Raw genomic sequence first — 22175 nt, 5'->3', positions numbered from 1 at the left:
GAATCGGCTGTGGGGCAAAACGACATTCGCAAAACAACAGTACCAGTTGACGTGTGATAGCAGTGTGAAAGTCAAGATGAGACATCTTCGTATCTTCGTATCGGGATTCAGCTGTTCAAATAGAAGGATGCTATTGACTATGGCAGTGTCCACAACGTTATAAAGAAAAACATATTATTATTATTGAATTGTAGCTCACGTGACCGGTTAAGCTCGATTGTTGATCTTTTTCTCATCTTGGCATACATCTCACCAGTACTTGATAAGCCAACAATGCGACAATATGAAAGAAGAAAGAACTTGAGCTGATAAAAAGTTCCATAAGAAATGTTGAACAGATCTTGTAGAATAGGAGGGTCGTGTCAGGTGAGAGGTCACGTGGGACATCCCAGTAAAGAATGTTGAGGTTGAGAGGTGTTGTAAGTCACATAAAAGTGTGTCAAAATGGTATCTTTCTTCCAATACTTTAAACACCTGTACGACACAGCTGAAACTGAGATATCAGTAACATTCAATTATGGCATACATCTCACCAATATTTGATAAGCCAGCATTGTAACAATATCAAAGAGGAAAGAGCTTGAGCCGACAAAGTCCATAAGAAGAGTTGATCAGATTCCATTGTATATGCCAAAATGTTGCCAAATAGACCCAGTCAAATTAGCTTCTCTCCAATATTTCAGAGACAACTCTACAACACAGAGACAGTTGCATATCAATAATACTCAATTACAAGTAGCATACATCTCACCAATTATTTGATAAGCCAGCAGTAACAGTATGAAAGAGGAAAGAATTGAGAAGATAAAAATTCAATAAGAAAAGTTGATCAGATTCATAATGAAAAGTTATGAAATTTGTGTGTGTAAATACTTGCTGATTTCATTGTGTTTGGCAAGTGTTGTGAGACCTCTGGTTAGCATGGCATCGATCATAGTTTACCAGGTCAATCGACTCACAACCAATCATACATGATAGTTGAAGTCTCTGCTCCCAGGTGTGCATGACAATGAATCTGTCGCTCAAACGAAGCAGCTAGTCATACACACACACACACACACACACACACACACACACACACACACACACACACACACACACACACACACACACACACACACACACACACACACACAACACACACACACACACACACACACACACACGACACACTGGGCTGCCAACAGCACCTCTGACTAACTCAGTAACACACTTAGGACGCAATCCATTAGCTTTCACAATTCATGCAACAAAAAGGCTGTAGTTCCACGCAATTGCTATAGAAATAATTTCAAACAATTATACGTACTACTCAGTACTGTATCATCATTGTCTGTGAAATCAACAATGCAGTGTGGAAATTACAGCAACTGTACCAGTCACGTTAGCCAGCACAAGATGATGCTGTTACCATCGGTCACCACGAGGAGGTGTGACTGGATTTTGAGCGACACCCCCCACAGGGCCACCCACAGAGAAGGGAATCTCTAAACCATACACTCCTGCCCCGACCTAACCGGTTCAGGAGAAAGAGGGAAGGAAACTATACACTATACACTCCTGTCCCGACCTAACCGGTTCAGGAGAAAGAAAAAAACCTATAATCTACACTCTTGATCCTGCCCCGGTTCAGGAGGAAAAGGGAAGGAAACTATACACTATACACTCCTGTCCCGACCTAACCGGTTCAGGAGAAAGGAAAAACTATAATCTACACACTCCTGCCCTGACCTAACCAGTTCAGGAGAAAGGAAAAACTATAAACTACACACTCCTGCCCGACATAACTAATAAGGGAGAGAATGACGACATAGCCAATGAACCAAATGGACGCCTTAGTCTGCGCATTCATCTCCCAGAACTGGTTCTGTGCAGCTTTAGAGTTGTGGTAGGTGTAGAAACAGTTATTCAACCTGCAGCAGTAGAGGGCCAGCTTGCATGCCTCACAGTAGGCGTTTGAAAGTTCTTACACACTCCACAACGAGGCCTGTTCCTGGCCTGAGTAAACAGAACATTATGGCCATTAGTGTTACCTGTTAATGTGTTGCGGCACACCAGGTCACTGTGGTTGTACTGCTGGTTGTGGTTGTGACTCAGCAGGTAGCAACATAACACCAGGTTGCTGTGATTGTAGAGCTGGTGGTGGTAGCATCACAACTACCTGTGGTGGTGGTGGCCTCACAACTACTTGTGGCGGTGGTGCCATTAGTTCCGGAACCACAGATCGTTGATGCCTCTTAAATGGCCTCTCCGTAGATGCTGACTGATCAGTACATGTTGACCGAGCAGCAGTTGTCACAACAGGAACAGGTGCAGTCACAGGCAACAGTTCAGCAGCAGTAGTAGCAGTAGCAGTAGGTGCAGGAGCGGGAAGAATCGGCTGTGTCACAAAACGACATTCACTAAACAACTGTACCAGTTGACGTGTGATAGCAGTGTAAAGTCGAGATGGGACTTTTGCAGTTAACCGGACGAGCAAGTTTCAAAACTGCGATATCATGATCGAAAGAAGTTTGATTAAAATCTGGATGTATGATTATCGACGATGAACTGGAACAAATGGAATTGGATAAAGAATCAGATTCGGAGCAATTGCCACAATGTTTGCCCAAACAAACTGTGATAGTCCTTCTATTAGTGCTCTGATACTTTAAGCAATGTGCTGCTGTTAGCACACATCTCTCTGAAATGAGAACTCCTCCACAATGTTGTCCCAACCGAGGAGAACACAGCAGAGCTTGCCATGGGAATTCACCAGGACTAGTCGTGTCGCCTCCAGCAACAAATGGCTTTCTAGCACAACTTTTGCCACAATCAGATGCTGTATACAAGTTAGAAATGTATTAAATATTGCTACATGTCGGTTACACTCTGTGATATATTAACTAAACATAACGACTATTACTCAACTGAATGTGGATGACAATTGAGGAACACACCCCTCAGTATTCGAATGTGATCATGCATGATGAGCACGCTGAATGTGTTGTGTGCTATTCTAACTATAATTACAAAATGCACAATGGTTCTCCACATGGCTCTGCCGCAGTACTACGTGTTGAAACTTGTGCGAGCGTAAAGATGGGGTCTCAGCTTTAACATAGTACCACGTTCATTAAAGTTTAAATTTTCTTTGGTATATTAAATAACTCTATTACAATAGTACTATTTAAGAATACTGATCGTACCGTTTAGAAAGCCAATTTAATACAACATTTGAATATGCCCATCTGTATTTCATTGTTTACTGCAAAGGTTGATTTGTTGACTTATTTTCAGAAGTTTCTAATTACTACATTTTAGTATCAACAATTTTTAAGAAATAATTTTGGAGCTGTTCAATTTAGTTTGGTTTTCAATTATTACCTTATGACTAACAAAGAAATTAAAATTTTAAATGTTTCTTACAACATTGAGAAATTGCCGAAAATTGGCTTCTTGGATCGATGACCTCCAGATGTCCATGTCTTTCGTAAGTGATCCTGTCGCTGGACACCTTGCATGTATACTCACCAGCATCATCTAACTTTAGTTTCGTGATGGCAAGTCCTCGTCCGTTTATTGAAACCGCAGATCTAGATGTAGTATCTAAGTGATCTAGAAGTTGACCATTCAAGTACCATTGAGTAGAACCAAACGGAAGATCGCACAATTCTTGACAATCAAACCATGCTGCAGATCCAAGTAACGCCACCTGGTTGGTCAATTCTAGAACAATGTTGAAAGTTGGCTGGTAAATTTTGTACGCATTACTAAAATATTTTGTCAAAGTGGACCTTCAAAACAGCATTCTCTTCCGTCACCAACGAAACGAGGTTTGCAGCTGCAATTAGTATTTTCAACACAATCAGCATTTGAATGGCAGACGTGACAGGAGAACTCTACAATTTTAATAAAATAAATCTTCATTTTTATATTTCATTCTGCCGTATTGCAGTTTACCACACGCTCCTGGACTAATCGCTCTCAGTGATTTTGATCCAAACAGGCATGCCTCCACTTCCAATAAACAATTGTTTATATAAGTTCTCCCATCAGAACCGCAGACCGGTCTGACGTCTAATGGACAAGCAGACCGTGATTTGCATACACACGTTGCACTGCCGTCGCTGTCCACTGCACAAATGTGAGCGTTTGAACAGTTAAGTCTTGCAACTTCACAAACACCTGATAACAAAATGCATTCATAGTGTTTGATATCAAAATGATCTGTGCGATACCTTCGCACAATGGCGCAATGCCTGTCCATTTTCCTATTTCGCTGCATTTTCTAGTTCTGCTACCAGAAAGTATTTTGTATCCGTAGTCACATAAGTACAGTACAATATGTGGATAATAGAAACTGCCGCCAACAATTTTGCCGTTTATTGGAGCATGAAGTCTAGCACATCTCACGGCTAAATAGAAAAGTTTAGCAAATTTACAATTATGGGTATTATAATGCTTTTGTTACGAATGCATTTGGGAGATTTGGCACTCCACATGGCTTCCACAGTGAACTGAGAAGTTTGTGTACATTGTCTGTGAGTGACGCCAACAAGCCTGTACCCAATTGAGCAAGAGTACCGAGCAACGCTTCGAACATGACTTTGCGAAACAAATACTTTACCAAACTTTGGACTAAGCAGTACTGCGCATTTTATGCCTATTTGAGAGAACATTTTGATCTAATACATAACTAACACAAAAATTAACAAACTTTGGCATGTTGGAGGGTCATGTGACCACATTCCTTGCAAAAGGCAGGTAGACGTATAAGAACCTTGCACAGCATAACCAGCATTACAAACGAATTGAACTGTAGAGTTTACAGAAAAATCATCGCCAACGAATTCGCCATTTAGCGGGGTTTGAATTGGTGGGCATGTAATAGCTATAAAACAAGACTGAATCAGAATTGCCGTAAGGATATGTTTGTGACAAGGGCTTCCGCACGTTGGCAATTTGGCACTAATTCTCTCCATTTTCCTGATGCATTGCAGTTACGCTTTGATGCTCCACTAAGTCTGTATCCTTCTTTACATGCATACACAACAAAATTCGGAAACGTGAACCTCCTGCCACTGATAAACCCGTTTTCAGGAGGCTGTAAGGGCTTGCACCGAATTGCTGCAAAACATCTTATACTTTATCTGTAAACTGCAAACAATTTAATATTTGCCTTGGCATTCCGGTATTGGCATATTCCACTTTGCCGGTAAATTTTTGATTTGGACGCAGTGAAGTTTTGAAGATCCCTTCAAGGCATATCCTAGTGTACATTGAAATACAAGAACAGAGCCAATTTTGTTGCCTGTTCCAACAACACGCCCATGTTTCTGTCTTTGAATTGGAAAACATCTCGTTTCTAGAACACACAATAGAACTTACAAAACTGCCATTCGTGGCAGTCTTACGCAGGGTTCTGTACCGATACATCTGGGTGACGTATTGGTCCATGTACCAGACGCCTCGCAAGTTGAAGTCTTTTGTCCTACCATCATGTATCCTCTATTGCAAGAAAACCTAACGGATTCTCCAAAATAGAAATTGTCGCCTACAATTTCGCCATTCTTGGGTTGTTCCAATGCACCACAATAAACGGCTAAAATAAATAGCAATTGAACTTATTTCTAGTACAAGGTTGAAACCGTTTACGTTGACACTTTGGCCGTTTTCCTTTCCACACTTGTGAACTTGAACACGTCATAAACTCTGTGCCTTCAACAATTTGATATCCTAGATTACATATAAACTGGATGTAACTTGGATATCGCCTTCCGTCTCCTTGGATCACAGCTATTCTTCCACGAATAATGACACCCGGTTCGCCGCAATCTTTAGCTGAATACAATTTTCAGTAGCAACTCGAACGCTAGCAAGTACTAATAATGCCTTATTCAATAACCTCTACATGTTGGTGGATGTTCAGTCCATGTCAAACTGCAATTCACTGATGAACGTTTCTGGCATGATCTTTTACGAGAACCAATCAAATCAAAGCCAGTTTTGCATTGGTAAGTAGCAGTTTCGCCCAAATAGTTTGAAGGCACCAAAACTGAACCATTGGATATCGATTGTAAATTAGGACATTTCAAAACTATAACCAGTCAATACAACTTTAGATCTAGCGATCATGGCATTTTTGTTTTGGTAATTATATATATACCTTGACATTTTCTGTGTGTGTTTGAACTCCAATAGCCTTCTTTCAAACAAATGGAGGTATTGGTTCCAACGAGACAGTATCCGACGTTGCAGTGGTAGCGTACCATGGCTCCGTAGCTAAAGACATGTCCTTTATATCTCCCATTCAGTAGCGGAGGAGGTCGTCCACACGATACAGCTATGTATATAATCCGTCAACATTACAGGTATCTGATCAAACAAAAGTCAATATTAAGATTTCTTTTTCTTACGTTGACAGGTGGGGAATTGCCTCAATTTGTTCGAAAAGTGCTTTGTTTTGATTGTTTTTGATATTGACGATATGCAATTGTTGAATTTTTCAAGTTCTGGATTGATTCTTTCTTTTGCCTGGTTTGATGCCTCCTCACTGGGTTTTGATATTTCATGCCACTGGCCACTTTGATTGCATTGAAAATAGGATCCTCCGCCAACAAGCTCGTGACCTACCGTGCATTTTAGTGAGATTGTCTCTGGGTAAAAATACGCATTTCCTTGTATGCGTCCATCTCTGAAGTTAGAAGTATTAGGATCTGAGCATGACCTTGCTAGGGTATTAGAGCAAGACTGTTATTAGTGTCAAAAGATTACTCACAAACGAAACATACGTATACAACATGGCGGTTTGCCACTCCACGTTCCTGTGCATTGGCGACTATCTTCGGGTTGCAGGCAAGTTCGAGTAAATATTTCTAATGTTTTATTCATATTTAGTTCATAGCCGGAATGGCAGGTGTAAGTAGCCGTTTCGTCTACAAACTTTGGTTCTGAGCTCAACAGGACAGTACCATTTTCGGGATCGCTAAGAGGTGGACATTGAATTTCTAAGTAGTAAATTCAAACGTCAACAGTATTAGTGTATGCAAATTAGAATAATAAATTATATTAAATTTACTTTTGCAGTTTGGTGTCTTGTTGGACCATTGTCCAGAAGAGTTACATTGAATGTGTTTTGGACCAACAATGCAGTGTCCATAGTCTCGGTCATATCTCACCACACCCGGGTACTGAAAGTAGTTTCCCATTCTTATGCAGTTCAACCTCTCTCCCGGTCTGCCGCAATTCATTGCTATAAAACAATTGATTGTTAACTTAATTAAGAAATTGCAAGGTTGCTATTCTTGTTATGACGGTAGGTTTTCGCATTTTTGTTGGTTGTTTTAATCCATGTGCCCTTGTCAGAGTACTTCCACAGGTTACTGCCTCCGCGAACTTCGTGAGCAACTAATAGCGGCATTAATACATTATACCTAGAGCCTGCCGTGGTTGGCTGACATTCCATTTGCCCCTGCTTTCATAGATCGCATTCTGTTGCAGGCATACGAGGTGAGATCTATCTTGTAGATAGTACCCGGGAAGAGTCGAGAAAGTAATGATATCTCCTACGCAATATTTGCTTGAGGAGCAGCTCTTTGCTTGCCTATTTCTTTTGATGATCAACGATAAACGAGTTGTATTATACCGCAAGTTAGGACAATAGACTCCTAAAGAAAGAACATTGAATTCGAGATTTATATTGTTATATGAGAAAATCTTACTTCGGCATTGTGGTGGAGATGGAGACCACAGAGCTCTATTGTTGCATGTTAAGTCTGTGCTGCCTATCATGAAGTATCCGGCATTGCATGTACACTGAGCCACTTTCTTGTAGCGATAGGAGTTCCCAGAACATTGCCCATCTAAGGGATCGAGGGGCTTTTAGCAGTTAATTACTAAGAGACAATAGAGCAAGAACCTTGACTTACAATTATATTTGTGACGGTTACTAAATCTCTAATTAATGTATCACACATATCAATGTAGGCAAGAAAATCTTGGATTATGATGACGGTATTGATGATAATACCAAATGCTTTCAGCAGTCTTTTTTTAATACAAGAAACAACTTGAACACATACATTATACCTAAAGCCTGTGGTGGTTGGCTGATATTCCAGTTGCCCCTGCTTTGATAAATCGATTTCTGTTGCAGACATGCGAGGTGAGATCTACCTTGTAGGTAATACCCGGGAAGAGGTGAGAAAGTAGTGATATCTCCTACGCAATATTTGCTCGAGGAGCAGCTCTTTGCTTGTCTATTTCTTTTTATGCTCAATGACACACGAGTTGTATCATACCGCAAGTTAGGGCAATAGACTCCTAAAGAAAGAACATCGAATTCGAGATTTATGTTTTTATATGAGAAATCTTACTTCGGCATTGTGGTGGTGATGGAGACCACAGAGCTCTACTGTTGCATGTTATCTCTCTGCTGCCTATCATGAAGTATCCAATATCACATCTACACCAAGCAACTCCCTGATAGCGATAGGAGTTTCCTGAACATCGTCCATTAAATGGATCAATTGGTTTGCCGCAGTTGACCGCTAAGAGACAATAGAACAAGAACTTTATCTTACAATGTCATTTGTATGACCGTTGCTGAAATCTATAATTAGTGGTTCGCAAATATCACTGCAAGCAAGAAAATCGTGAATTGTGATATCTGTATTGATGATAATACCAAAATCCTTTCTGCAGTCTGTTATTAAATACAAGAAACAACTTGAACGCATACATTATACCTAAAGCCTGCGGTGGTTGACTGACATTCCAGTTGCCCCTGCTTTCATAGATCGATTTCTGTTGCAGGCATGCGAGGTGAGATCTTCCTTGTAGGTAGTACCCGGGAAATGCCGAGAAAGTAATGATATCTCCTCCGCAATATTTGCTCGAGGAACAGCTCTTTGATTGTCTATTTCTTTTTATGCTCAATGACAAACGAGTTGTATCATAACGCAAGTTAGGGCAATAGACTCCTAAAGAAAGAAATCGAATTCGAGATTTATGTTTTTATATGAGAAAATCTTACTTCGGCATTGTGGTGGTGATGGAGACCACAGAGCTCTATTGTTGCATGTTATCTCTGTGCTGCCTATCATGAAGTATCCGGCATTGCATGTACACTGAGCCACTTTCTTGTAGCGATAGGAGTTTCCAAAACATCGCCCATCTAAGGGATCAAGGGGCTTTTTGCAGTTGATTGCTAAGAGACAGAATACCACAAGAACCGCTTTATACAAACGTGATTTGTATGTGTCTGTAGTATACAGTCACAGTGAGTGTTACTATATATGATTGTATAGTTAGTTTAGTTTTACAAGTATCTCTTTAATTAAATGAGAAAAAGTTGAATTAAAATGCCGGTAAAAGATGTATTATCTCAACCTCTTGTGCAGACTGTTATTCATGTAAAGAACAGAAAAACGTGTACACATATACATAAAGCTCGCGGTGGTTTTCTGACATCCCTGTTACCCATGCTTTCATAAATTGATTTCTGTTGCAGTCATGCGAGATGAGAAATAGGCATAGGAACCCTGAGATTCATGGTGGCCATGACTCCGCAATCAACAGCAAATTGTCACTGCAATTGAAATAGGTTATAGTGAAAGCGAGCTACAGGTGGAAGAAAATGAGGAACTCCATTAATGGCAGCTATAGGTTGTCCCTCCACCCTGCATGGATGTTATTACTACGCCACTGACAGATCTTTCATCTAGGTAGTACAGAAGGCGAGGGGAAAGTAATGATATCTTCTACGCAAAACTTGCTAGTAGAGCAGCATTTTTCGTGTCAATTTCTTTTGACGTTCAACGATAAACGAGTTGTGTCATATCGCAAGTTAGGATAATAGATCCCTACAAGAAGTTGAATTTGAGATTTTGAAAAATGCCATTATACAAAACATTTTGCTCTAGCATTGTGGTGGAGATGACTTTATTGGACGAGCAGTCGCCCCTCCTGCCCTCGGTTCCGTCGCCTCTGCGTGAGATATACGTTGTACCAGCAGACTGAGTGCTCCTAAAACTTAGCAGTTTTATAAGTGTCAGTTATATGTATGTCCGGCAAGATTTCAAGTTGAGAGAAGAACCAAATGATAAAAGCATTAAAAGACCTCCCTGTACGTACAGCAGGTGTTACCATTCCTTCTAAATTTTTCAAAAAGAAATATTTTGCAATTTCATTAATTAAACAGCAGACTTCAATTATACATTTTTGTTACTATAAATTTGACATTATGATGTAGTTTTTTGTCAATTTTGTGCATACGTTTAGAACTCTCATATTTTATCAGACATCTCAATTCGATTATAAGACTGACTGATAATTTATATTTGCTAAGAATATAACAAAATTATAAAAAGCTGAATTTTCTAGTTGAATCAAACATTAGCACGAGACAGTACTCGTATGGTCAGGCGGGTCCCAATAGGCTGTGATCTGGTTAGCACGACATGTCCGTGAGTTGATGCCCTTTCTTATGTATCTTTTCCTACAAGCATAGTCTATATTGCTGTTCACTGTCAGATCAAGCGTTTGTACATTCCAATTTAACAATGGCGTGAGTTTCTCGCACCGCGTAACTGGAAAAAATCAGTTGCGTTTGTGTAAATAAATGATCTTAGAATAAGTGTACTCTTGGCCAGTAATTCACCCATTGGTAGGTTTAATTAACAGGCTTGTGGCACCTTTTAAATTGAGAATAGAGTACAGCCAATCTTTTAAAGTACATTTAAAATTGTGATATTTAGACTTGTACAAAGAGCATGACAACTGCAAATGCAGCTGTCCCTCTTGCTAAATTCATTTTGTAAAAACAGCTTTGCATAAAAATGTTTTAGGATCATTTACTATAAATTTGCCTTCTCGATATACTATCTTTTACTTAACTATAAAAATATTAATTGTTAAATTTTTTAAAAATCATTTATTCATTTGTTTTTTAAAAGTTAGGTAATGATGTACAAAGGAAAGAAATCAAGTTTGTCTATTTCTAACGAACCTTGGCATGAAACCGAATCAGATGGGTCCCAGAAAGCGGTGGTAGTGTTAGAGACACATTTACGTGAACGGATGCCCTTCCTCTCGTAGCCTTTCTTACATGCAAAGTTAATAGTACTGTTTACTGTCAGGTTGTGCTTTGGTACATTTCCGTTTTCTAATTCGAATTGTTGGCATTTCATAACTAAAAAATGAAGTTGTATTTGTCATCAATATTATTAGACTTAACATGTATTTATATACCTTGACATGTTGGAGGTTGTTTATTGAGATATCTCCAAGTGTTGTTTTCTCCGCAATATGCGCTACCCGCATTATTCAGTCGGTAGCCATAAAAACACGAAAAAATTACCTGGTTGTTATTTCCTTCAACTCTTCCATGCTTTAATGCAGGCATGTGATCGCAAAAAAATTCTACAATAAAACTAAATTAAAAAAAATTAATTTGAAGTTGTTCTAAAATTCAACTTTGGCAGATTATTTCTCCTTCCCATTCTGCGTTTGAATTGCAGGTTAGCTTGTTTTGGCCTTTATTCACGTAGCCGCTATCGCATGTATAGTTGACTGTACTGCCAACTGGCTGTCTCGTCTTGTTGGGCAACATAGTAGATGCGTTCTTCAATCTGTCTTGCGGTACGTCACATGAAGGAACTACAAAATTTAGAAGGTTTAACAATTGCAGTGAAAATAACAGTTTGGTGCATGTGTTCTTACCACAGGGAGACAATGACAACGACCAGTTACCGTGACTAAGACATGTAATGGTTTGAGGAGAGGTTGGCATGTAGTTGGGCATACAGGCGTACGTCGCCTGAGATTTGATCGTGACCGACTGGAAGTTAAGCGAAGAAAAACGAATTGGAGGAGGATTTCCGCATTCACTAACTAAACAAAACGCTGAAAGACGTTAGACAAAGACTAATTATCAATCTTACCTACAAACACTTCCAATTCACATACTTGAATTGCAAACTTCTCGCCTGGGTTCTTCTGAAGTGTCAGGCGAATGAAACGAGAAAGAATTCCATGTTTGCATTCGAAACTAGCATTTTGTTCTTGAAGGTAATTGTATGTGTTTCCGCATTGATGTTTTTTGCCATTTCTGTCTTCAACTGTTACCTTCATTCCATTTTGATGCTTTTGTCGATGCAACCCTTGACGAAGATATAGCTTAATTGACATTATTATGTATTCATTTGAAAGATCTACTCTAAGTTGAGTAAAGTCGGAAAGACTGGCTATTGCACATTTCATGAAGTTTTCAGGCTCTCCTCCACTGTCTGACGGTATGATACCATCGATTGCGCTTTCGGCGACTGAAGTTAGTCCTGACGTACTAAACACGCCTGGAATAAGCTCAATGTGTTCAGTGTTAGTCTTTAAGCCCAGCTTGGATACTAAAACAGCAATAACATGTTAATCAATTGTGGTAATCACGAATATTGTATTTCTAATCTCACTTTTCTTGCAATCAACACTAGACCAGTAACCAAACATTCCGCACGTCAACTGTTGTTTTGAACGGGGCCAATATCTTTCATTGCATTGAACCTCTAATGTTGTTCCATTTAACATTTCTTTGAAAGGCATATTTGTGCCTAAAGGAAAGTCACGATGTCTGCACTGCCTCAACGGTACGACCCCGCTGTTTATCTGTACTTCACATAAAACAAGATAAGAGACATTGTCGTTGCTTAAAATGCTGTTTATACGGACGTATCGTGCCCATATTCCACCAGCAGCAGCGCAAGTGCGATAACCGATACCATCTGTTGAAATGTTCCATGTCCATAGATCTCCACACGATGTAAATAAATGGCTATTGTTTGAAAGTTCAATTTGAATTTTTTCAGTCTTGTTTATACTGCCTTCTGTTAGGAGAAACCCAACACTGTTGATGACAATTTCTTCTCCTAAATCTGCCATCCACCAAGCATTCTCGTGTCGAATAGTTGACACAAAACACTCTTTCCAGTTCTTTCCAACCTTTCCATCTTTAGCCAATATTGTTGATGAAAAGATATTTCTTTCATTTCTTCGTGGCTGCGACGAAGTTGTTGTAATGTTTTTCAAGCTCAAGGAATAGCCTATTTATAATTAATTTTTAAATCCTAGATTTCTAATTTGATTTTGAGCAATACGTTAGTACCATAACATGGGCAAGGGTTGCTTGGATCACTTCGTGTCTCGCACAAACGGTCTGGCCGCAAGTTGTTAAAGTTTCTGTAATATTACTTTATACATAGTTTGGAACTCGTTTACGGTATTTCCGGGAACAGTGCACCATGCGGTACAATATTTTTATAGTTCTAAAACGTAGGGCAGTATTTTAGCATGGGCCATTATTATTTCGCAAGCATAGAGACTGTCGCATTGTTCGTTTGCATACCATCACACTACACAATCAAACTACCTAATCTAATCTTACTGTTATTCTCTGGTTACTTTTGTTATCAATGGAGTCGTATTACTGGTCTGTTGCATACTTTGAATCTTCATCTTCACTCACTGCTTCTAGATCTGGGTATTCATTTCTCCACAACCGTACACATTGATAGACGGGCATGCATATAAAACCAGCTGGGTTTGAATACTACCCCAGTGGGGCAGTAATGGAGCACGGGGCATTACTATTTTATATAGGCTCACCATGGGCCATTATTTGAGCACGGGGCACAGTTTGAGCATGCGGCACTATTCTCGGAATACAGTATGTTAAATAATCTTTATGATTTACTGACGTTGATTTTGGACCAATGTATGACGTCCCGTTGTCAGCTGCATTATAGCACGCAAAGTATAGACCTAATTTAATGTAAAGGTTAGTTTACGTATACCAATTTTGGTTCATTAACTAAACCTGTTTCTGCCGCTGATGTAATCAACCAACACTGCAGGAGCACCGCCCACACACCAATCAACACCATTTCTACAAACGTGAACGCTGTTTTTACGAATTTTTTCTTACAGTCAACAAGGTCTAAGTACGTAACGAGAAAGGACACATCAGGTAACTAAAAATTCATGATCTCAAAAACTTGACGCAAACAGCAGGTTGGAGGAGTTAACAGTGCATGTCGTCTCTCTATGTGCTTGACAGTGTGAGGCTGCACGACTCGGATTACCTTGTCGAACACGGTTGTAGAGCTTGCGATGCAGCTTCAAATCACTCGAGATCACTGGAAATCACCTGATTGTCGAACGTTCGTCTTCAATCCGGGATTATACGCAGCGGCGTAAACAGGAGGTTTAAAATTAATATAAATGAGATCAAAATTAGTGTTATTTTCTAAATTAATATTAATTTGTTTGAAATATTCAGTTTTATCAACTCTTACGTATATAGTAGAGATATACAATTATTGTTGCCAATTGCAACTTTGATTAATTAAGACGTTGTGTATACTAGTATATACTCTACTTAGTACGTAGTCTGAAGCATTGATCTTTTAAACCACGGCATAGTGTAGGACATAATTCATATCAACTAGTAAGGAAATCCTTTATAAATTTAAATGGCTTACTAATTGGGTTACAATTGTAACCCAAATCCCTATTATTAACGTAATTGTTGTATAGTAAATTAAAACATATCCTGCATTATAAGCCAAATTTTGTAATTTGGGTAATATTAATTAGTAACGTAAATCCCTATTGTAACACAAAGAACTTCAACTGTACATGTCTATATACGTAGATTTACTAGCTAGCTAATTAGCAATGTATCATGTCGGTACTGTATAATTTTGTACATAAAGTCACTCTATTAGACTACCGTATGTTCAGCCACAAATAGTGGCCCGTGCACAAATATTAATATTTGCCTATAATAAATATTAGTGCTCTATGCTCGATTAGTGTCCAGCTGGGGTAGTATTCAAACCCAATCGCGTCTATCAAGTGTGTGTATACGGTTGTGATGAAATGAACACCCAGATGGAACGACTGAGTGACGATGGAGATTAAACCATAACGTTTCTGAATGAAGGATTGCATTAGACGTAGGCAACAGACCAGCAATACGACTTAAGTGAAGCGAAAGTATCCAGGGAGTAGCTGTAAGATTATATTGGGTAGAGTACTTGTGTTGTGTGATGCCATGCAAACGAACAACGCAACAGTCTATATTCTTGTGAGATAATAATTCCCCATGCACGAACTGTGCCTCGTGTTTTAGAACTATGAAAAATAGTCCCCGATGGGGCATTATTATCGGAAATATGGTTAGACGATCAACCACGTCCATAATTTTGGGTGGAACGAACCTCTCAAGAACTCCTCCTAGATACGCCACTGTAATACAAAAGTTGCCATGAAACATTACAACAAGATATCACACTTAGATGAGTTAGGCTCTAGTTGGTATTTGAGTTCGATGAAAGAGCAGATTAGGTGTAGGAAGATTTCCTAGTGAGGGCGAACACGTACAGTTTACTATATAATCTTAAAGTTTCCACAATGAGCTGGTAGAAAGCCACCTGCTTGAGTGACAGTCTGCTCATGCTTTTCGACCTTCTCCCTTTCTCCAATTACTGCTGCAATGCCTACGGCTGCCTTGGAATTTTAGAAAGGTTACACAGAATTTCTTATTCTGATAACTCAAAGAATACTGAAGCCCGCATAAATTTTAATTAATTAAATTACTTTAAAAATATCAGGACTAGTGATACTGTCCATCCTAGCGCGCGTTAGTGGGCAAACACAATATTGTCACTGTCAAGTTTTCCATAGCATTACTCGAATGAAACACAAATATCGAGACTACATACATGATCAGTACTATTTCGTTTGTAAAACTTACCTGCATCATAAACTCGTACCCAGTTTCTCGCGCTTTCTTTCCACGTGTGTTAGGCACGTGCCTTCCAACGCCTAACCGCACCACAAGTCAGACAATCCAAGGCTTCAGATGCTGTTATATGCAAGTAAAATTATAATCAAAATTGAATCGCAAAATACAGACAGCCACAACGCTATAAAACATGCTATTGAATCTATCAATAGAAAAACCAGTCGGCTGCACCAGCAGGCCAGTCTCCACTGACAGTCTGCATCAACACGATCAAAAATGTGCACAAGAGAGGGTCCATTCTCGTGACAGCTAAAACATCACAACGTGATGGCGTTTGATAGTCTCTCTTGATATACCTGAACGTTCTATAGCTTGCTCATCTAATCTACATTCATCTACAAGTACATAACACACGACTGCCAGACGACAGGATGGTAACAGCTCGGTCTCGACTACGACGACCTCGTAGAGCTCACGTAACCGGGACCAGCAGCACTCGCAGTCACAGGATCCTAGAGAAAGAAAACACGACAAACGTAAGTTCACACTCAATGTTAGCTACACTATTGCCTAAACAGCAACAACAACTTAATATACCTGTGTATGTGTGGCATGTCAATTCAGAAATAGGCGTGGCCTATCATAACGCGCGCTATAAATAACCAATTGCGGTCTACCATAACGCGCGCTAAAGAGGGATCATTTGGAACATAAATAACGAGAGCTAAAGGATGACCATTTGTGGCCTTCAGATCTTTCGAATTTTTCACATACAGCTGTCATCCATGTGTGTGTACCACACACTAACCATTTGGTTTTTCATTGATATTAACAAATTAATCAAGTTAATATCAAAGGCCTTAATATTGTTGGCTTTGCCACTGTTGACAAGTCTAGTAACGGTTAGGGGCCCATCTATCGTACCCACCCACCCCTACCTAATACGAATGACTGTCCATAATTGTCAAACAATTTCTCCATTCTAAACACAGATATCACACGTTCCATGCTCTTCTAGTATTCCAACAATGTCACAGCACGCGCTATTAGAAGCAATATATTCATACTAGACACGTCACCATGTGAGCGTGACCGTTTTGGTTCTGGTTCATTACGTTGCCAGAAATACCTGGTCCTATCCGGCTTCTTGCTGGCATTGTTCCTGTTGGACTCCAATGTACTTAGCTATCATGTTGTCTCTAGCTTTATTGTCCTTTGAGTATTTGTCATGCCATTGTCTTTGCGCATAACTGAAGAAGTCGCATTTTGCTGCCACAGACTTTCGACCACTCGTATGCATTGGTCCTGTGTGGAAAAAATAGTAGGACACAGGACAATGCCCCACCAAATGTGCTGTTTGTCCCACCAAATACTGCACCAGTGTTGGGATGTGTTTGGACAAAACATCCACCCATACACATACATGATAGTGTAAACCTTGTCTCTTAGCACGTGATGGCCTTTCCAATGGTGTGACTGTTAATTTTATGAACTTAGGTGCCGCCTAGCATACTTTTTCCAGACAAAACCTCAGCTGCATTTTAACGCCATTTCTCCCTTGAAAGTTGATTGTAAAAAATTACATGCAAAATGGCTGCAGTAGGGGAGGCACTTAATTAGATATGAAACACTATACAGGAATGTCCTCAGTCTGTCCAAGCCAAAATAATTCCCTATTTTCCACACTGTTGGTTATTGGTCATATACAGGGATGGGCATCTGGGCACGCCCCCCCCTCCCCCATCCAGCAGTGCAATATTAGATTGGAGTTATAAGACTGCAATTTGACTCTTTACACACCCGAATGCAATTGTTCTACTTCAGTGGTAGAAGGACCATAGGTATATGTACTGAATGCCAAGTTCTGGTCTGTAAGGAACCAACCAGGAGAGCTGACTCGATGAAGGAGAGGTGAGTGCAGCAACAGCATGACATCGTCTGCTCTGTGAGGAATCATCCGAGTAAATAACTATCTGGGTGCCGCCCCAGCAAGGGTGCCCCCAGCAAAGGTGCCCATGTATCCGTCCCTGATGTATGGTCATTGGTCATTAGTCATTTGGTCTTTGGTCATCATTGGTCATTGTTTACTCATTCTCTCTTTTCCTCTTCTGTACACCAAAAGAGTAAGCTTCTTTTTCACGATCACATTACTGACATGTCAATTCTGCACATGCACAATGTTGAATGATTTCAGCCTACTGACCCACCCACACACTTCGAATGTTCCGATTCAAAATCATTCAATAATTATGGACAACCCCTTAGGTCTATGCCCAAGAGTTCTCTATGAAAGGGCAATACAGTCACACAACAAGCAAACAGCATGGACTTGGTTTCTTGCTTACATAGGCAATTGCTTGTTAGACAAGTCACAAAATGAACACAGTTTCTTACCATTTGTGCCGATCCTGACGTAAACATTTCGGCGGCAATGTAATCTTCGAGATCCTTCAGCAGGTCCTCGTTTGGGTAAGTTGGGTAGAACGGACCGGGTGGCGACGAGAGCCCGTTCGCATGATGCAAGCCGCCTGTCTGAGAACACGACACAGGGGCAGACACGGGAGGTACCACGCCCCCACATTGCGACAGATGGTAGTCGTGACTACCGTAATTGCTCGGCTTCACAATGTCAATCCCGTTCGTTGGATGAGAACAGTTGGCTCGTACGTTCGGGTTCACGGCCATCGTCGGTTTCATGGCGTGTGCTGCGGACACGTACGAGGCGTGGAGTTCATTTTGTTGCTCCACGGCAACCGGACGTTGTGGTTCGACGTACAACGACTGAATGTTGCTCCCTCCGTACGTCCCCGTCTGAGCACTCGGATACGTCACATAGTCAGTCATGCCATAGTATTGAGACGGTGATATACTATGTTGTAGACCTTCTGTTGATAAACACGAATTATGTTGTTGTAGAGACTGAGACGGGTAGATATCCTCGTGTGTGCATGCACGATGATGATTCGTCGTCATCAACGGTTCTTCACACGGAATGCTCGGTAGTAAACGTATTTGACTGTTGGATGCGTCGGATGCCAATGGAGTCTCATTCGAGTGATGAAACTCGGGTGACGGCTCATATGAAGGGATGGTCGGTGAAGGTTGAATCTTTCCCGGTTGATATAAACTCGGACTTGACGACGGATGAGATAAAACGGCCGGACTGCTGGGGTGTGTTCCTTCCCCGCTGGACGGCGTGTGTGGTGGCTTCTTGAGAGACTGAGAAGACGTCGCCGACGCGGGACTGTCCAGTGAATAGGTCGGCATCTGTGAATCCTGTGGAAACGACTCGTTGCTCGACGAGCTGACCGAATTGCTCTCCAAGTTGGCCAATGTCATGGCTTGAAACGAGGGGTTGTCGAGCGGTGGATGCTTCGGGTAGGGAATGTCTGGTGGGATGAACACACCAAGTGACATATCAGTAGATCGGCCTTGAGCTGAAACTTCTTCCAGAGCCTCCTCCTGACTAAAAAATACACATTGATATCAACTAGGCAAGCACCTAAAATGATTATTTACGATACATTGGACGACTGCTGTAGTACTGTTCCTACTCTTGTATCACCACATTATCCATCAAGCCCCCATCCTAAATTTCGAGCTCAGTGTCTGACATCTTCGCACCTACATTCGACTTAATTGGTTTTAATTGGCACCCAGATAATGATAAAATCAGATAGACAAACACAGACAAACAGACAAAACACATACAAACATACTGACAATTAAGCAGACAAACAGACAGACAAACAGACTGACAAACAGACAGACAAATAGAAAGACAGACAAACAAATAGAAAGACAAAGAGACAAACAGACAGACAAACAGACAGACAAACTGACTGACAAACAGAGAGACAGACAAACTGACTGACAAACAGAAAGGCAGACAGACAAACATACAAACAGACCGATGGACACACAGACAGACAAACAGACACACAAACAGTGTCAAGGCAGCTGAACATATCGGTCCGAGAGTCATGGACAGCTATTAGAAACGACACAATTATGAAGTCGTTTCTCCATTGTGGTATTCCAAATACGGTGGACGGCTCACAAGACGACAAGCTCCTTGACCATTTTCCAACTGAAACAAGAAGCTGCAGACTTGTTGACTGACTCTGAATCTGATGCAGAATTTAAAGGCTCTAGTAAATCTGAGATGACAGAGGACTATAGATAGTGTCAGTAATTAGTCAAACACATCCATCATCAATTAGCACCTAAACGTGTCATATCCTCCATCAAGACACAATCCACTTCACAGGCTAAGCTGACGTGCCATGTGTGTGGGGTGATACAAGAGTAGGTACTCACTACTACTACTGTATGGTATCAAACAAATGTGTTGAACTCACTTAATAACGTAGTTAATGACGACGATGTACTCGGCCCTCGCCGTCTTGTTGTTGTACATGATCGCCGCACGCGACTGCAGCCACACCCACTGACTATCACGTCTGAGAAATCGATAATATCCACTCACACCTTCGCCTTTAGCGATCAATACAACACAAAATGCTCGACTCAATTCCACGATCCAACAAATTCTCAGCACAAAGTATTATTTCTATTTGATCTTAATTAGAAACAAACTGATGGTTAGGGTTATGGGTTACAGTTAGCAGCGTTTGAAATTCCAACTCGCCTACTCGCCAATGGCGAGTCCAAATCGAAGCTGGCGAGTGGAAGGTAGCTGTTTACTCGCCAGAGATTAGTAGAGAAGTGGGTAGGCGTGTTGAGAATTGCAGTCAGGAGGTGTTGAGTTTACGTATCCTGTAGGGTTAGTTGTGACATAAGCATTGAAAAGCGGATGTTGGCTGTCAGAATCCCAATATTATTTATCTAATTTGGCCATTTATACTGTATTTTGGGAAAGGACCCTTACTTAAAACAGCTGCTGAAACCGCAATCTCATTTACACTTCTCTTGTGTACACAAAGAATATGACTGCAAACCTGCAAACCTTCTTGTTACTAAACCAGACATGCCTAGTAATGTTTTCTGAGTCATTGCAGTACCACATTCGTCATCTAGGCCTCAATGCTATTACCCATCTGTCTGTTTAAATTCACTTGCAGGTTTCTTCCCATGCAATATCATGATCATGGTCTAGAGCCGCATTTCAGAAACCATCTAAAAATGTTTTAGTCGCCTACAATATATGCAGTAAGTTGTAAGGGACTAGATAGTTTCATAGCCAAATGTTGGTAGCAAATTCCATGTAGTCTGAATCTACTCTTAGGGTCATGAGCACACAAGGCTTGCTCACAGCTACATGTATATATATTGCAGTCCACATGCACAAATTTTACAGTACAGATCAAGAATCTAAGATGAACATGTACATGGTAGGTGTACATGGATCTATTTAAAGCAATGGTATAGAGCTTTTGCGCATGGTTAGGTTAGATTAGTCTAATAGATCATGATGGAAAAGTGAATACCATGGTCAGTTCTAAATGTCGAGACCTTTGATCCTAGATAGGCTATCAATTTCTATATTATGGTCAAAATTAGGAAAACTTTAAAGGCATCTTTATATTGCACCTTATGGCAACAAAAATCGTCTACAACAAAAGAATCAAGAATGATGACAAGCACGAGGATAAAATGTAATGCACTTGTATTTTTGTTGTAAACAAAGTCAATCAGTAATACACATAAGTACAGTCTAGCAATTACTGCAGATTCTGTTACACAACCACTACTAACTTTTAGACATAGCTAGCTTGTCAATTAATAAATAATTAATTAAAATGGAAAGTGTGTATCTATCATAGTTTTAATGATATTATTTTATATCATATAACTTCTCAAAACAAACAATATAATTCTTACAAGTTTTAACACGAATTCACTTTTTATTGTAATTGTACCAGTTACTAAAATATATTAATATAACATTAATTTATGCATGAATTAAGACTCCAAAGATTTACTTTGGCAAGTAGAAAATTTTGTGAATTTCGAACACTGGTTAAGATTATGGGTTAAGATTATTTCTACTTGAAATTAATTAGTAATAAACTATGATTGTCAGGGTTAGGGTTAGGGTTAGGGTAGCTTCGAAACCAGACTGCTATTGCACGTGAGGGGCGGGGAAAGGGCAAAAAGAAAAAAAGTGGACCTGGTTTGGAAGAGGAGGACTCTTCTTCGCTCAATTACAACCGTGCCAATCCTAACCTATGCCTTGAAAACGGCGGCCAATCGGTGACGAGAATGCTAATAGCTACGCAGCAGGACGATGATAATGCGCCTGCAGGTGCCAGAGCTAATGAGGTACGTGATGATTGTATTTACAGCTTGTAAGGTGTTGGTGTATAAGCACTTACGAGTGACCGTCCAATGTTGTCTGCTAAGGATAACTTCCGTGCTAAGCCTTACGATG

General features: G+C 40.3%; 2 protein-coding genes across 2 annotated transcripts in view; both read right to left on the bottom strand.

Moving 5' to 3' along the window:
• The window catches only part of LOC134176493 (sushi, von Willebrand factor type A, EGF and pentraxin domain-containing protein 1-like), a 13889-nt gene extending 334 nt beyond the window's left edge, over positions 1-13555 (bottom strand). The window contains exons 1-30 of the mRNA XM_062643161.1: positions 13461-13555; positions 13379-13385; positions 12450-13032; positions 11925-12386; positions 11704-11874; positions 11458-11640; positions 11233-11403; positions 10991-11173; positions 9017-9190; positions 8730-8963; positions 8358-8531; positions 8071-8304; positions 7061-7234; positions 6774-6989; positions 6399-6713; positions 6149-6325; positions 5888-6079; positions 5638-5823; positions 5411-5584; positions 5162-5347; positions 4936-5109; positions 4700-4873; positions 4454-4645; positions 4221-4397; positions 3943-4167; positions 3777-3881; positions 3409-3708; positions 752-1015; positions 534-691; positions 1-474 (exon numbers count right to left, since the gene is read on the bottom strand). The exon at positions 1-474 is cut by the window's left edge and continues 334 nt beyond it. Of these exons, the coding sequence (XP_062499145.1) occupies positions 966-1015; positions 3409-3708; positions 3777-3881; positions 3943-4167; positions 4221-4397; positions 4454-4645; positions 4700-4873; positions 4936-5109; positions 5162-5347; positions 5411-5584; positions 5638-5823; positions 5888-6079; positions 6149-6325; positions 6399-6713; positions 6774-6989; positions 7061-7234; positions 8071-8304; positions 8358-8531; positions 8730-8963; positions 9017-9190; positions 10991-11173; positions 11233-11403; positions 11458-11640; positions 11704-11874; positions 11925-12386; positions 12450-13032; positions 13379-13385; positions 13461-13555 (5688 nt within the window). The 3' untranslated portion in view covers positions 1-474; positions 534-691; positions 752-965. The remainder of the gene's footprint in view (positions 475-533; positions 692-751; positions 1016-3408; positions 3709-3776; positions 3882-3942; positions 4168-4220; positions 4398-4453; positions 4646-4699; positions 4874-4935; positions 5110-5161; positions 5348-5410; positions 5585-5637; positions 5824-5887; positions 6080-6148; positions 6326-6398; positions 6714-6773; positions 6990-7060; positions 7235-8070; positions 8305-8357; positions 8532-8729; positions 8964-9016; positions 9191-10990; positions 11174-11232; positions 11404-11457; positions 11641-11703; positions 11875-11924; positions 12387-12449; positions 13033-13378; positions 13386-13460) is intronic.
• Positions 13556-15902: 2347 nt separating this feature from the next.
• LOC134176492 (circadian locomoter output cycles protein kaput-like) lies at positions 15903-20797 on the bottom strand. Its single transcript, XM_062643160.1, has 4 exons — positions 20743-20797; positions 20143-20278; positions 18176-19247; positions 15903-16293 (listed from the first exon to the last, which is right to left on the bottom strand). The coding sequence occupies exons 1-4, from the start codon at positions 20795-20797 to the stop codon at positions 16234-16236; spliced, it is 1323 nt and encodes a 440-aa protein (XP_062499144.1). The 3' UTR covers positions 15903-16233.
• Between the last annotated feature and the right edge of the window lie 1378 nt (positions 20798-22175).

This window comes from Corticium candelabrum, chromosome 2 (genome assembly GCF_963422355.1).
Source record: "Corticium candelabrum chromosome 2, ooCorCand1.1, whole genome shotgun sequence".
Taxonomy (NCBI): domain Eukaryota; kingdom Metazoa; phylum Porifera; class Homoscleromorpha; order Homosclerophorida; family Plakinidae; genus Corticium; species Corticium candelabrum.
Note: the sequence above shows the minus strand (reverse complement) of the source record. Positions and strands in the feature narration are given on the sequence as shown.

Coding starts and splice junctions, on each gene's coding strand:
- LOC134176492 (XM_062643160.1), bottom strand. CDS start 20,797: ATGACTCAGAAAACATTACTAGGCATGTCTGGTTTAGTAACAAGAAGG. Junction 20,279..20,742: donor AGTAACAAGAAGGTTTGCAG/GTTTGCAGTCAT, acceptor TGATCGCTAAAG/GCGAAGGTGTGAGTGGATAT. Junction 16,294..18,175: donor CGTCAGGATCGGCACAAATG/GTAAGAAACTGT, acceptor TTCTTTCTCTAG/GATCCTGTGACTGCGAGTGC.